Source organism: Panthera onca, chromosome A1 (genome assembly GCF_046562875.1).
Source record: "Panthera onca isolate mPanOnc1 chromosome A1, mPanOnc1 haplotype 2, whole genome shotgun sequence".
Classification (NCBI taxonomy): Eukaryota; Metazoa; Chordata; class Mammalia; order Carnivora; family Felidae; genus Panthera; species Panthera onca.
The window spans coordinates 233,010,104-233,026,807 of NC_138339.1; the positions used below are offsets into that span (position 1 = coordinate 233,010,104).

The 16,704-nt window shown below is 43.7% G+C and overlaps 1 protein-coding gene across 2 annotated transcripts in view; it reads left to right on the forward strand.

Annotated features, from left to right (window-relative positions):
* Positions 1–397: 397 nt before the first annotated feature.
* Positions 398–16,704, forward strand: part of FLT3 (fms related receptor tyrosine kinase 3) — a 77,336-nt gene continuing 61,029 nt past the window's right edge. The window contains exon 1 of one of the 2 annotated variants that reach the window (XM_078444237.1): positions 398–1,106. In XM_078444237.1, coding sequence (XP_078300363.1) covers positions 1,064–1,106 — 43 coding nt within the window. In that variant the 5' untranslated portion in view covers positions 398–1,063. The remainder of the gene's footprint in view (positions 1,107–16,704) is intronic. The other variant, XM_078444258.2, reaches the window with a different exon arrangement.

The following is a 16,704-nucleotide window of genomic DNA, read 5'->3' on the forward strand; positions in this document are numbered from 1 at the left end:
CTGTGGAAAGGATGATCAAGAACGAACACTGGCAATTATCAGGCTTTGCCATTAAAAGCGTGGACCTCCCGGAATGTGGAACCACATTACAAACCATTTGGTCCACTCCCCTCAGTTACAGGGGAGTAAACTGGGACTCTGAGAGGGCAAAAGTGGCTGGGGAAGGACAAAGGGCTAGTTAAGGGGAGATTTCAGAACCGGCATCCAGGGCTTTCCAATCTTCAACTCACGGCAAAGAAAATAATTTTCAACTTGAGATATTGTGCGATGAAGTACAAGAATTACGGAGTGGATCATTCAAGAATAGCCTCTGGGATGCTCGCTCTGCGTGTTCTGCTTTTCTTTCTCTGGCTGGCTTTTAGCCTCCGTGTCAACCTTGACCCCGAGCCCGCTTTTCTGGCTGCCGCTAACGACCGGGTCCTGAGCATCCTTAGAGACAGAGGGGGAGACAAAGAAAACCGGTCCGCAGTGAGGATCCCCCGAGCTTGGAAATGCGACCCTCTGATCCTCCGCGCGCCACCCCCCCCCCCCGGAGCCGCGCGCGTGGGACGCGGATTTAGCTGCCATCCCGGGGCCTCCAAGACCTCCCCCCCTCCCCCCCGCCCACGAGGAGGACGCTTTCTGGTTCGCGGCCGTCCCCAGGCTCCGAGCCCCGAACGACAGGGCTCGGGGACTCCCGGGGACAGAGGGCAGCTCTCCCCTGCCCAGAGCGGAGGAGCCCGCACCACTTCCCCGGCGGAACCGCGCCCGATCTCCCCCGCCACAGTCGGGGAGCCCCGGGCGCCGCGGAGCGCGGGCTGCGGACCGCGGCGGGCACGTGGGCTCGGCCGCAGCGCTGCGCCAGGCACCGGCTCCCCGCCTCGGCCCAACCTCTCGGCTCCCGCCTCGGCCCCTGCCGGTGGGGAGAGGGATCCTCCCCCCTTCCACTTTGCACCAGTCCGAGGGAATTTGCGGTCGGTGACGCGCATCCTTAAGCGAGCCACCTGCAGCGCGGGGCGCGCCGCTCTGGGCGGCATCGCAGGGCTGGGCCGGCGCGGCCTGGGGACCCCGGGCTCCGGAGGCCATGCCGGCGTGGGCGCGCCGTGGCGGCCGGCTGCCGCTGCTCGGTAAGGCCCCGCACGCCCGCTCGCAAGCCCCCGCAGCCCCCCGGCGCGGCCCTCGCCTCCCCCCCCCCTCCCCCCCCCCCCCACCCCGCACGGCGGCCCCGGGCGCGCGCCTCCCGGTCCCCGCCGCCTCGCTCCTCCCCGCGCTCGCTCTTCCCTCGCTCCCGCGCCCCTCCCCTCTTCGGCGCCCTCCCGGCGGGCCCCCGCGGCCCCCGCCGGTCCACCCCCGCGGCGTCCTCCCTCCCCTCTAACGCCGCCGCCCCGGCGCGGCCCCGCGGCCCCGACGGCGGCCCGGACCCCGCGGGCGGCCTCCCGGCGCGCTGCCCGCGGCCGACCCGGAGCCGGGGCCGCGCCGCCCGCCTGCCCCCCGCGCCCGCGCCGCCGCCCGCTCGGCCCGCGCGCCGGGTGGCCGGGCCGTCCGCCCGAGGCCGCGGCCGCGGGGGTGGCGCCAGGTGGCTCCGGACGGCGCCTGGCCCGACCCCGGACACTCCGGAGTGGCGTCTTTGGCTCCCCGTTTGAGGCTATGATTTGCCGAGCGCGCTCGGAGGAGGCAAGGCGCCCGCCGTTCTCCCCCGGAGCTAGTCATCCCGAGTAACGACCCCCACCCCTGCCGAATTTCGGTGGGATCAGCGAATCGCCGCTTCGGGAATGTTATACAAGCAGGATTTACATATGAGAATATCAGCGGTCCGTGCCTCCTGTACTTGTTTTTTTTTTTCTTTTTTATCCCGGCATTAAGCCCCAAGGGGGTTTTCAAGGACTCAGCTGACTGTTCCCAAATAATCTGCTGGGTAGCGCGCAGCTGGCAATGCAAGAAAGAGGAAAAAAAAAAAAAAAAAAAAAATCCCCTTTAGAGCCATCTCATCGATTTGGAAAGATGAGAGGGTCGATTCGAGTTCAGGGTGAAGGAGAGAGACATTTCTGGGAGGCTGAGGAGCCCGGGAGCCTTGGGCCCGTCTGGTCCGGCAACCTTGGGACTGGCACCCACCGCTCCCGTCCTGGCGTCCCCCTCTGTCCTGTGAGGGTGCCCTGTGTGTCTCCTCCAGCTCCAGAATTCCAGCATTCTAACTTGAAATCTCAGTGGGACGTAAAGTAATTTTCATTAGAGACGTGCAGGAATTATTTCCAATGGCTTTTGGTAAAAATTAACTCAGAATTATCGAGTAGGAAATGGAACATAAGGGAGAAAAGAGTGGGAACACAGACATGTTGCGTTTCTTAAACATTTATCTTTGCGAATTGGTAAATATGTACATTTCAAATGTATCGTACAATATGTTTTCCAGAGTCAGCTCTCTGTTGCGTATGATGTTAAGGAGTAAGTGAATTTGTCAGTAGCATTCAGAGGCTTTCTGGAAGTACAAAGATCAGTACTTGCAACTACATTCAAGCTGCACTGAGTTCCTTTATATTTAGGAACAGTCTCAGAGATTCCTACATCTCTTTCCAGATTCTTCTAAATGAGGTATAATCTGCATGCAGCGAATATGCACACATCCCAACAGTAGAGTTCCATTAGTGTTTATATGTGTATGTACCCACATACCCTTGGATATAGATATGGAGCAATTCTAGCCCCGCCCCCTCTCAGTCAATATCCCCCAGAGGTAGCCACGTTTCTGACTTCTAATACCATCGCTTTGCCTGTTTTTGAACTGCGTGTAAACCAAATCATCCTGCATACTCCTTTAAGTCCAGCTTCTTTTATTCAATATTGTGATTAGGAGATTCAATCTTGTTCTCAGTAGCAATGGTCGGGGGTGGGGGGGGGGGAGTGTGTTTTAACTGCTGAGTGCTATTCCTAAATATGAATATACTCTACAATTTATTTACCCATTCTGTTGTTGAAGAACATTTAGGCTGTTTCCAATTTTGTATAATTAGGAGCGACACCGCTGTGAACATTCTTTTACATGTTTTTGGTGGACCTAAACACTCATTTCTCTTAGGCTGATGCCCACCAGTACAACTCCCAGATCCCAGGGAAAGGCATATATTCAATTCTGGTAGACACCGTCAGTTTTCCGAAGTGGCCCTTCTGATTTACACTCCCACTGGCAGCTTTTGGAAGTTCCAGTTCCTCACATCTTTGCCACTCGCTGGTGTTACAGATTTTCTTGAATAGAGGAGCATAAAGTGAGAAACTTCATGGGATGACTTTAAACTATTTAAAAACTTTAAATTCCTTGAATCAGAAGATGCGATCCCCATTTCCCTTAGATTGTAAAGTTCTACCTCGTGAATACTGATGAAGCTTTCTAAGTAGGATTTAAAGATTGGAAATGCGCTTCCCATGGCTTCATGGATACTGGGTACAAGGAGGGGGATTCCAATAGTTCAAGAAGTACAATGCTGTCTCTTTCATTCGAGTCCGAAAAGTCGTGGTCAGAGCCTTGAATTACACATTTTATTGCCATCCTTTGCCCTTTTTGTTCTTCTTGCTTTATTTGCCTTCTTGTGAACTGTTAGCCTGAGGGGGGATGTTTCAGGAGCAGGTGGAGGCAGATGTGGATGCTGGGCAAAGACAGGTTTGGATTAGATGGGACACCAGACCTGATGGCCTGATGTTCAGGTCCCCTTTGATTCTAAAACTCTGGTTCTAATTGTTGCCATCATACAAATTTGGATCGGCTGTTCGTTTCTTCTTAGGTACTTCGCGTCTACCCATAGTAAATCATCCTTTTAGGTTGAGTTGTGAACTCTTTTCCTTCCATTAAAGAGTGGCTCTACTTTTTATAACCAAAAGGGCCCTTTCAGGGATTCTTAGTTATTAGTCAAGGAAGCGTGTGTGAGAAAGAAAAACATTTTTTATTTGATAAACTTTTTTTTTTTAATGTTTATTTATTTTTGAGACAGAGAGAGACAGAGCATGAACAGGGGAGGGTCAGAGAAAGAGGGAGACACAGAATCTGAAACAGGCTCCAGGCTCTGAGCCGTCAGCACAGAGCCTGACGCGGGGCTCGAACTCACAGACCGTGAGATCATGACCTGAGCCGAAGTCGGACGCTCAACCGACTGAGCCACCCAGGCGCCCCTATTTGATAAACTTTTATTGAGCACTTATTTCCGTGCTGGGCACAAGGGGTATAAGGATGCGAGAGATCAAGGCTGGAGGAACTTATTACATATAAATAGCTGATTCTGTTCTTTTTAAGAAATGCACGGTCCGTGCCTTTCCCCAGGAAAAGCCCTGCAGCACAAAGCTGGCTCTCAGATAAACCTTCCCACACAGTGGTTAATGATCGCTATCTATAGATGAAAAAATAGCATACTTCAATGAAAGAAACTTTAACCAGGTTAGAATGGAAATCACAAGACTTTTGTCCCCCAAAACTACTTAAACGTAGATATACTATATTTAATGGTTGTGGGAAAGAAACTGCTCTCGCATTGAAAATTAAACTAATGGACTGTTCCGGAGTTCAATATGGCCATGTTTTAAGGCTTGAGAAGAAGACATTTTCTAAATGGTTCTTTGAACAAAGTGTATCGACCTCACTTTGCTCCCAGAGAACATCTTTGCTCCCTTGGGAAGCTCACAGGAAGGCTTCATGCCAGCACATTCTCCCCTGTCCTTTTTGTTCCTGTCATCTTGTCATTCTTGAACGAAACTAGGCGAGCAGTGTGACAAGAGCCCCTAACGTTCAGCGTTCAAGATAACAATCTTGCTGACTCTCTTGCACCTGACTCTGTCTTCATCTTTGGGTAAAGATTCTGATTTGACAAAAAGTAAATAACTTCAAAAGTATGGTATTGTGTCATTTTTCTTGATTTTGAAAGGGATCTTGCAGAGATTAGGAGTAAATTTGGAGAAGGGGGTAGGAGGGGCTGAGAATTAGCTTAGCCTGCTTTGTCATTTGCTTTCCTTGGTCTTGCCACCCTGCTCTAGCCTTCAAATAACAGACTCTTGTGAATCTCACCGTAGGCATTTTGTCTGAGTAGAGTTTTTTGGCTTTCATCAGGTGACAAGGTGATCTTAAGATTTTTCCATGACTTCCAAAACAGCCTTAGCCACTTCTTAGCTAGGTAGCCATAGTCATGTGGCCAAAGGTTTTTCTCTCTTTTGGGGGCTATATGAGCTTTACACTTAGGTGAGTTCATTACATTTGGTTGATACCTCCTATGGCTTAGATGGGACACCGGACCTGGTGGTCTGATGTTCAGGTCCCCTTTGATTCTAATACCATCAGTGGTCCTCAAGTGGTAAAAGCCTTTGTAGAACTCATTGATGGTCGTTAATTTGAATCATGCAATTCCGTTCTATGGGTACCAACACATGTGGAGGAAATTTAAAAATAATATAAAGTACACACACACAGTGTTCTTTTGTGGCTAGAGGAATTGCATAAGATCCTAAAAGAGGAACTATTGTTATTTTTAAGGTTAAACAGTAAAATATTTTTTCACTGCTGTCATTAGAAGTCAAATGGTGGCCAAGAGTCCTCCAAAAAATTATTTACAGTCTATACTAAAACAGGATATTGTCATTATTTATCTAGGCTGTTGTGTTTTGGTTATATTCACTGAATTCAGGCTTCACATGCTTTGCTGCTTGAGTTATGATTTTCCTAATGTTAGGGATTCTGTCCTTGGAGGCAACGCAGATATATTAGGACTAACAAGACAGTTAGGAAACGTGTTCTTTACTCAGGCAGGGAATTTCTCCGCACTTGAGTTCCTCATTTGTAAAGAGGAGATAAGCAGTATCTTACTCCTTCATCATTGGATGCATTCCTTGGTAGGCATGTGCTTTGCAGAAAGAGCGGTATCTGAAGTCTAAAGAAATCATTAGGATTTAGAGTCACAGGATTTTCCTCCTTCCCTTCTTAGACACTTTAGAGCACCGTCCATATCTCGGACTTGTATTAAGTCCCGCAGAGTACCGGTTCCTGCTTTCAAAGAGCTCACCGTCTGACGTCGGGGGCATTGGCGGGAAAAGGTCAGGCACATAGAAGGAGAATCGCAGTTCGATTTTGGAAATATGCACAGAGACGGAGCCTGTAACCCAGACTGAGAAAATAAGGCCAGGCTCCCAAGGGGAGGTCATGCCAGAGGCGTGACTAGAAAGATAAGGAAGAGTTGACTGGGAAAGGGGTGGAGGAGGACATTCCAGGCAAACAGGGTGGCAGAGAAAGGGTACGGGGGTAAGAAACATGCTTTGGATGGAAAAGCAGACTTCCGTTCTGGGTGGCTCAGAGACGAAGTATAAGGCCTCCAGGGTAGAGTAACTATCCTTTGAAAAGTTGTGATTCCGAAGGTAGCCTGAAGACTGTTCAGGGGATAGCTTTAAAAAAAAAGCTTCTGGGTTGCCAGAGGCTCAGTGTGTAATGTGTAAATAGTGTTCTGATGGGATGTGGGACCCGGACTTTATAGTGTAGACCCAGAGTCTCCGGGCGGAATTCACTGATCCATTGTATTCCTCATCAGGGTGTGTGGGTGGGTGTGTGTGTTTCGCTGTTTGTTTTGGAGAGCAGGTGAATTGCATTCATCAGGTTTTCAAAGAGGCCTGTGACTCAAGAAAGAGTAAGTAAGCACCATTGCTCTAAATTGTTGGGGGGTTTTAAGCAGGAGGGGGGCACGCTCCGGTGCACGTTTTAGAAAGACATTTCTGGCGTCTGTATGGAGGGTGGATATCAGGCCGACAGGCCCACGACAGGCCCATGGCGGGGAGGCACGGCAGGGAGGCCAGCCAGCAAGGTGTGGGCAGCAGCCCGGGGCCAGGGACGACTAGGGTTTGAAGTAGGGCAGTGGTGACAGGGATGCAGAGTTGCCTCCGGGTTTGGGAATTACCAAGAGGTTAAAATGTCAGCGCTTGGCAACTGCCTGGCTGATGGGAAGTGAGGGAGGGGGAGGAGTCAAAGATAGCTTCTGAGTTTCTGCCTTGGACTGAGAGGGAAAGGGAAAGGAGGGAGTAGGTTTAGGAAGGAAAAAGGGGACGCCCCCCAGGTTCAATTAGTTTGCTACAGCAGCTCACGGAACTTAGAAAAGCATTTTACTTCCTAGAGCACCAGTTTGTTATAAAAGGATCTAACTCAGGAGCAGCCAGCTGGGAAGAGAGGCATAGAGCAAGGGGTGTGGGAAGGAGAGATGGGCTTCCACACCCTCTCCAGGAAGCCACGCTCTGGCCACCTCCGGGTGCTCTCCAACCCGGAAGCTCATTGAATCTCCCAGTTCAAGAATATTTGTGGCGTTTTATCAGCGACTTCCCCTCTTCCCAGAGGTCAGCGGGTGGGGCTGAAAGCTCCCACCCTCTCATTACTTGGTCTTTCTGGTGATCAGCCGCATCCTGAGGCCATCTAGGGCCCCCCACCCAAGTTGCATCGTTAGCATCAACTTTAGTGTGCTCAATAGAGTCCCATCGTGGATAACAAAAGACTCTCCTATCAGAACATTCCAAGGGTTTTAGGTTTGTGCCAGGAATCCGGACTGGTCAGATAGATTTATTACACCACCCCAGTCCTGTCTACCGCCCTCATTTACTAGGTGCGGGGAAATGGGGCCTAGAAAGGTCGAAGGACTTTCTGCAATCCAAGGAGGTGACTCTTGAACAGGGAATGTCTACATCCATCACACTTTCAGTGGAGAAGATTCTACTTTTACCTAAAATTTTATTTTCGATTGGTGCTAAATTTGGTTTTTTCTCCACTTATCCCCACCTCCACTCTAGCCCTGCATTTGCAAATCTTGCCGCTTTGGGAACGCTTCCAATTCCAAAGTTGTCTTCATTCCTCAGACTGGGTTTAGAACTGGACTCTAGGGGGATACGCATCCGACTCTTGATTTCGACTCAGGTCATGATCTCATGGTTAATGGGTTCAAGCCCCACATCGGGGTGGCAGTGTGGAGTCTGTTGGGGATTCTCTCCCTGCCCCTCCCTCTCCCTCTCCCTCCCCCACCCTCAAAAATAAATAAATAAATAAACATTTAAAAAAAAATAAAAGGAACTGGACTCTGGGAAGTGCTACCAGGGTTTTGGAATGGATTCTCATTAAGAACTTTAATCTCCATGGCGGCCGATTCTTCCTTTAAAGCGTTTTTGCAAAGTTGGGTCTATTAAGGTACAATTGTCCTATTGCAAATTTTACCCTTTTTGGTGTGTGGTTCCCGGAACTTAGCCAACACATATCATCATATAACTAGCACCACTATTAAAATATAGAACATTTCCCTTCCACACCCCCCCCCACCCCACCCCAGAGCTTCTCTTACTCTTCTTTGTAGTTAATCAACCCCAATACCCAACATCCAACCCCTGGCGACCAGTGACTTCTTTTCTGCCCCTATCATTTTTCCTTTTCCAGAAAGTCATATAAGTGGAATTGTATAATATGGAGACTTTTGAGTCTGTTTCTTTCATGCCTCGTAACTACGTGAGATCTATCCATGTTGTTATGTATATCAGTAATCAGGAAACAAAATAAGTGAAGTACCTTTGAAGATATAGTTGGCCTTATGAAGTGCTCCATGAATCGGGCAGCGCCCCATGTAGCAGGTAGGGGGGAGCTCTAGGAGCTGTGGAAAACAGAAGGGTTTTCTAGACAGACATGAGATAGGGCAGTTAGCAAAAGAAAAGAAAGGGTTGTTTCAGACAAGGTCACTTTCCCTTAGGGACATATACAGGGTGTCTTATTAGGTGGATTGCTTCATCTTTCTTTGGGGCTTGGGGATGGCCCCTGTGACAGATTAACTCATTGGAGCTGACCGGAAAACATTTCTGACTAACTGGTTAAGACTACATTTCTGGGAAAGGTTGAAACTGGAATTAGGTGAGGCATTAAGCCCCGGTTTGGTGACTTGGCCTAGCGTAAATAGCTCTGTTTGGGCCTGTGGTTTTCTTTTTGACAGTACTTTTTTTTTTTTCCTTTCTGTTGCTGAGTAGTATTTCATTATTGGACGTGGCACAGTTTGTTTAGCCATTAATCAGCTGAAGTTCATTTGTTTGCTTCTAGTTTCCGGCAGTTGTCAATAACGCTGCTATAAATACTTGAAGGCAAGTTTTGCTGTGAGCACAGGTTTTAATTTCTCTTGGGTAGACACCCAGAAGTGGCATTGTATTGCTGGAATGTTTGCTCAGTGAACGTTCAACGTTATGAGAAACTGCCAGTTTCTCAACGTCATTGTCATCACTTGGTATGTTTTTTGTGTTTGTTTTTTTAACCCTTCTAATAGGGGTACAGCATATGTCATGGTGGTTTTAATTTACATTTCCCGAGTGACTGATGATGTTGGCCGTCTTTCCGTGTGCTTAACTGTCATCCCGTATTATGTTTGGTGAAGTGTTTCCTAAAATCTTTTGCCTGTTTTTTAGAAATCAGGTTGTTTGTTTTGAAAATATTTTTCCCAGTCTATGGCTTCTCTTTTCATTTTTCTAAGAGAGTATTTTTGGAGAGCAGAAGTTATTCGTTCTGATGAAGTCCACTAGTGGAGAAAATTAGCCCTGGACTAGACACTGCTCTGGTCCCACCTAACCAAGCCTAAAGGAAGACCTGAAAGGAATAAAATGTTTACAATGAACTCAACTGCCTCCCATAAAAATGTTCAAAAATATGTAACCAAATGCAGAAATATCTGATACCAGGTGAAATTCACAATGCCCAGCAACCAGTTACAAGTTAATAGACAAAGGATAAAAATTCAACCCATAATAAGGAGAAAAATCAGTCATGAAGAAGAGACCCAGAAGGGACATCAAATATAGAATTAGTAGGCAAGAACATTCAAATAGTTGTTATATTATATTCCACATAGTCCTGAAGCTAGAGGAAAGATTAGACAAGCTAAGCAGGGACATAGTAAATACAAAAAAAAAAAAAAAAAAAAAAAAATCACACAAATTGAACTTCTAGAGATGAAAATTATAATTACACTGGAAGGGTTTGACAGCATACTGACTGCAGAAGAAAGGATCAGTGAACTTGGAGACAGCAACAGAAACAATCCAAAATGAACAGAGAGAGGGGCGCCTGGGTGTCTCAGTCGGTTAAGCAGCCGACTTCGGCTCAGGTCACGATCTCGCGGTCCGTGAGTTCGAGCCCCGCGTCGGGCTCTATGCTGACAGCTCAGAGCCTGGAGCCTGTTTCAGATTATGTGTCTCCCTCTCTCTGACCCTCCCCTGTTCATGCTTTGTCTCTCTCTGTCTCAAAAATAAACAAACGTTAAATTAAAAAAAAAAAATTAAAAAAAAAATGAACAGAGAGAAAAGACAAAATAAAATGAATAGAGCATCTGTGAGAACTTTGGTTGGTCATATATACATGTAAGTCTGCTATTAGAATGTATCCTTTTTCTCTGATGCTTTTAAGAGTTCCTCTTTATGATATATTGTCATAGTTTTCTTCCTGAGTCATGTGTTTGGGTTTTGTTGGGCTTCTTACCTGTGGGTTTACATTTATATCAGGTTTGGAAATGAAATTTTTCCTCCATTATTTTATCAGTTATCTTTTTCTGACCTCCTTTTCCCCATTATTTCCCATGACATGGATATTTGACCTCCAGAAGTGAGTAAATGTAAGATTTTTTTTTTATTGTTTAAACCCCTATGGAAGATAATTGACTATTTAATGCAAAATAATAACAGTAACTTATTGGGTTTATACCTTATATAGAAGTGCAATGTGTGATAGTGATAGCACAAAACCTGGGAGGGATGAAATTGAAATATACTATTGTAAAGTCCTTATAGTAAAAGTTTTTCAAAAGTTTATTTATTTTTGGGAGACAGAGACAGAGCACAAGTAGGGGAGGGGCAGAGAGAGAGAGGGAGGCACAGAATCCGAAGCAGGCTCCAGGCTCTGAGCTGTCAGCACAGAGCCCGACATGGGGCTCGAACTCAGGAACCACAAGATCATGACCTGACCTGAAATTGACACTTAACTGACTGAGCCACCCAGGCACCCCTGTAAGCTCTTTATATTATACATAATGTGGTATAACAGCACTTAAAAGACTGCTTTAAGGTAAAGATTCATACTATAAACCTTAAAGCAATTGCTTAAATAACAAAGCAAAGCATTATAGCTAATCACTGAAGAAATAAGATGAAGTAGAATCATAAAATATACTCAATTATTCCCAAAGGAGGTAGAAAAAGAGGAAAGGGGGGAAAAAAGGACAGATGGAACAAATAGAAAGCAAAGAATAATATAAGCCTAAGCCTATTAATAATCTCATTAAATTTCAATGATTTACACATCAAATTAAAAGGCAGAGGTTGTCAGACTTGGTTAAAAACAAAAACAAAAACAAAAAAGCAAGACCCAACTTATATGGTGCATAAATAAAGTCAACCTTGGATATGAAGACGCAAATAGGTTAAAAGTAAAAGGATGGGGGGAGAAAACTCCATGCCAACACTAATCAAAAGTTGGAGAAGCTAAATAACAGACAAAGTATATTTCAGAGCAAAAATATTACAAGAGGCAGAAAGTTATGTCATAATGCTATAAGGCTTAAGTCATCACAAGGACAGAAAAATCATAAACACTCATGCATTTAACAGAGCTTGAAAATACATGGATCAAAATCTGATTGAACTTGCAAGGAGAAATGGACCAATTCAGAGAGTTCAATACCCCGATAATTGATAGGAAAAAAAAAAAAGAAATCAGTAATTTATAGAAGACTTGATCAACCAGCTTGATCTAATTTACATTTATAGAACATTGCACTCAACAACAGCTGAATGTACATTCTTTTCAAGTGCATACAATACACTTATCAAGCTAGATCATATTCTGGGCCAGCAGACAAGCTTCAGTAAATTTTAAAAGGTTCAAGACATATAAAGTATATCCTGTGACTACAGTGGTATTAAATTAGAAATTAATAACAGAAAGGCACATGGAAAATCCTCAAATATTTGGAAACCAAAGAACACATTTCTAAATAATCCTTGAGTCAATGCAGTAACCAAAAAACAAATGAGAATGTACATTGAACTGAGTGAAAGTGAAATGCAATATATTGGGATTTGAGGGATGTTCCTAAAGCAGTACTTAAGAGGAAATTGGTAGCATTAAATTATTAATTATTAAATGATTAGCATCCTTGAATTGTAATGCTACAAATTCAGACCAATGGGCTTAGATTCAAGCACAAGCTAGAGGAGGAAAATAACAAACCCCATGTAAATAAAAGAAAGGAAACAAATATCAAAGTGAAAAATCAATTAAATAGGGGAGAAAAGGAGAAAATCAATGCAACCAAGAGCAATAAAGGATCAGTAATATTGCTAGACTTCTAGCCAAACTGATCAGGAAAAAAAGAGAGAAGACACAAATTTGCAGTATCAGGAACAAGAGAGGCAACATCACTATAGAATCTATAGATATTAAAAGGATACTATGGAAATATTATTAATGACTTTATGCCTATACATTGACGACTTCCATTTAATGGAAAAAATACCTTGAAAGACACATATTACCAAAGTTCATTCGAGGAAAATTGATAATCTAAATAATGTTATGTCTGTTAAAGAAATTGAATTTGTAGGGGCTCCTGGGTGGCTCAGTAGATTAAGTGTTCTACTTTGACTCAGGTCATGATCCCACGGTTTGTGAGTTCGAGCCCCATGTCGGGCTCTGTGCTGACAGCTCAGAGCCTGGAGTCTGGTTTGGATTCTGTGTCTCCCTCTCTCTCTGCCCCTCCCCTGCTTGCACTCTCTCTCTCAAAAATAAGTAAAAACATAAAATATATATATATTAAAAAAAAAGAAATTGAATTTGTAGTTAAAAATATTCCCACAGTGGAAGCACCTGGATGGCTCAGTTGGTTAAGCATCTGACTCTTATTCAGCTCAGGTCATGATCTCATCATTCATGAGTTCTACCTCTGCATCAGGCTCTGCACTGACAGCACAGAGCCAGCTTGGGGTTCTGTCTCCCTCTCTATCTGCCCCTCCTCTGCTCACTCTCTATCTCTCTCTCTCAAAAATAAATAATAAATATATTTTTTTAATTCCCATGATGAAAACTACTGGAGTAAATGGCTTTACTGGGGAATCCACCAAATGTTTAAAGAGGAAATAATACCAATTCTATGCAAACTTTTCCAGAAAATTTAAGAGAAGATAATGCTTCTCACCTCATTCTATGAGGCCATTTCTATGATACCCAAACTGAGGATATTAGTAGCAAAAAAACCACAAAAATAAACCTGCAGGCCAATAATTACCATAATATAAATGCAAAAATTTTTAGCAGTACTTTAACAAATAGAATTCAACAATATATGAACAAGATAATACATCATATCCAACTGGTATTTATTTCAGGAAGGCGGGGTTGGTTAACATTTGCAAATGAATCAATGTAGTTCACCATATACACATAATAAAAAAGAAAAATCACTAAAAAAACAAAACCAAAAACAAACCTATATGATTATCTCAATAGATACCAAAAAATGCATTTGACCAAATTCCACATCCATTCTTAATAAAATTTCCCAGCAAAGTAGGAATAGACATGATCCTCCTCCAATTAAGTAAGAGTATCTATGAAAATCCTTTAGCAAACATCATACTTAATATCAAATGGCTGAACATTTTGTACTAAGATCAGAAATAAGGCAAGGATGTCCATTCTCCCTACTCTTCAACATTGTACTAGAGATTCAGCTAGCGTAATAAGGCAAGAAAAAGAAATCACAAGCATCCAGATTGGAAAAGAAGAAGTAAAACTGTCTTTATTTGCAGACAACATGATCATCTGTGTATAAAATCCTTTGGAACTTACAAAAAAGTAATCACAACTAATAAGCAAGTTATGCAGGTTTGTAGGACACAAGATCAGTGTAGAAATCAAATCGTGTTTCTAGAACTAACAATCAGAAATGGGAGAAAAAATATAAGGTAGCTTAAAAAAGATGAAATAGGGATAAAGAAAGGCAAGATCTGTACACTAAAAACTATACATTGCTAAGAGAAATTAAAGGAGACCTAAATAAAGAGAGATATACCATATATATGTATTATAAGACTCATATTGTTAAAATGTCAGTCTTGCTCAGTTGATCCAGTGACTTAATACAATTCTGTCAATATCCCTGCAAACCTTTTTTGCAGGTTTTGACAGGCTGGTTCTAAAATTAACATGAAAATGAAAGAGATCTACAATACCCAAAACAACTTTGAAAAGAACAAAGTTGTAAAACTTACCATCTTGATTTCAAGACTTATTATAAAGCAACAATAATTGAGACAACGTGGAATTGGCATCCAGGTAGACAAATAGATCAATGGAAAAGTATATGCAGTCAATTTATTTTTGACGAAGGTATACAAGTAACTCAGTGGAGAAATCAATACTCTTTCAGTGAATGGTGCTGAAACAATTGAATATTCACATGTAACTGTAATCATATGAAAAGTTTTGACCCATAGTCATACCATATAAAAAGTCTACTCAGAATGGGGTGCCTGGGTGGCTCAATTGGTTGAGCGTCCAACTCCTGGTTTCAGCTCAGGTCATGATCTCTTGGTTTGCAAGTTTGAGCCCCACATAGGGCTCTACACTGACAATGCAGAGTCTGCTTGGGATTCTCTCTCTCCCTGTCTCTCTGCCTCTTCCCCGCTTTTGCACATGCACCCTCTCTCAATAAATAAATAAACAAAAAAAATGTTTTTTAAAGTACTCAAAATGGATCATAGACCTAAATGTAAAACTAAAATGTACATTTAAAACCTGAAACTCTAAAACTAGGAGAAAACCTTTATAACCTTAGATGGAACAAAGAATTTTTAGATACAAAACCAAAAGCGTGATCCATAAAAGGAAGATTGATAAATTGGACATCTTCAAGATTAAGAATTTTCGTCTTCAAAAGACAAGCCACAGACTGGCAGAAAATAATTGTCAATTACATATTTGATAAAGGACTTGTATCCAGAATATATTTTTAAAAAGAACTCTCAAAACCTGAAGATGGCCATGTAGGAGGCTCCTGAACTCACTTTCTCCCATGGACACACAACATCAACAGCTACACATGGAACATCTTCTCCGAAAGAAATCCAGAAACTAGCTAAGTGACTCCAACGCAATGAGGAAATGAGGAAAAAAACCCACATTGAAATGGGTGGAAAAGGCAGAGAAATATGTCAATCTCACCAGAACCCAATCCCTGACATAGCAATCAATACACAAAGGAGAGGGAACTCACCACCCTCAGCTCCTCCCTGAGTAATGAAAGGGTTTGTTTGACCCAACATCTAGCATTCCTATTTTTTAAGACTTCCACCTTGGGACCGGCTCCCAGAACTCCTGGCTCTGAAAAACAGTGGCTCTGGAAAACAATGGGGCTTGCATCCTTGAGACTATACCAAACAAAGAAACAGATTGTAGCAAACAAAGAAGCAGTTCTTTGGGCCTGGGAGGACTCCCTGTGGTTATCCCCCCAGGATGCGGTGCAGAAGCCACAGACAGAAATGTCTCCCAGTCTTTCCCTTAAAGAGACCTGTTTGCAGCCTGAGAGTTAGGCTCCTAATTTAACACATGTCTAGGAACTGACTGTGATCCTGCCCAAGACTGGGGAGGCTAGCAAGCATGTCTCTACATTTTCCTTCTGTTAGTATCTCCCTGAAGGGGGAATGTGCACGGGTTTGGAGCCCTGACTTTAAATGCTACTACCTTTGAGTCAGCCTTCCAGTCACTGTTCATCTTACTTAGGTCCTCCCCTTTGCGACACTGACAAGGTCTTGGCCCACCCTCACTATTAGGAACCAGTGACTTGGACAATCACAAGGGTTTGGGGGCCAACAAAGACCTAAGCCTGGATTTTCTGAGAAGGTTCCTCTCCTGCATGAGACCATTCTGTGAAGGTTGGGAGAGGTGGCTGTTCTATCCAATGCACGGACACCAACACAGAGAGTCAAGGAAAATGAAAAGGAGTGTGTTCCAAACAAAAGAAGAAGTGAAAACTCCAGAAACAAACCTTAGTGAAACAAAGATAAATGGTTCACCCATAAAGAGTTCAAATTAGCGGTCATAAAAACTCCACGGAAATACAAAAGATCATGAGACTATTATGGACACTTATATGCAAACAAATCAGACAATCTAGAAGAAATGGATAAACTTCTAAAAACATACAACCTACCGAAGACTGAACCGGGAAGATCAACAGAAAATTTGAACAGAATCGCTAGTAAGGAGATTGAATCGGTAATGAAAAATCTACCAACAAAGAAAATCCAGGACCAGTTGGCTTCATTTGTGAATTCTACCAAACATTCAAGGAAGCATGAATGCCAATCTTTCCAGAAAATTCTTCCAGAAAAAAAGAAGTGAGGGAAACACTTACAAAGTCATGTTATGAGGCAGCATAACCCTGAAACCAAAACCAGCCAAAGACATTACAAGAAATGAAAACTACAGGTCAATATCCCTGATGAAAACAGATGCACAAATTCTCCACAAAATATTTGCAATCCAAATTCAACAATACCTCAAAAAGGCCATACACGATATCTAGAGGGATTTGTCCCCGGGATGCCAGGGTGTGTCAGCATCTGCAAATCAATCGATGTGATACACCACATTAACAAAATGGAGAACAAAAACCCTATGATCATCTCAATAGATGCAGAAGAAGCTTTTTA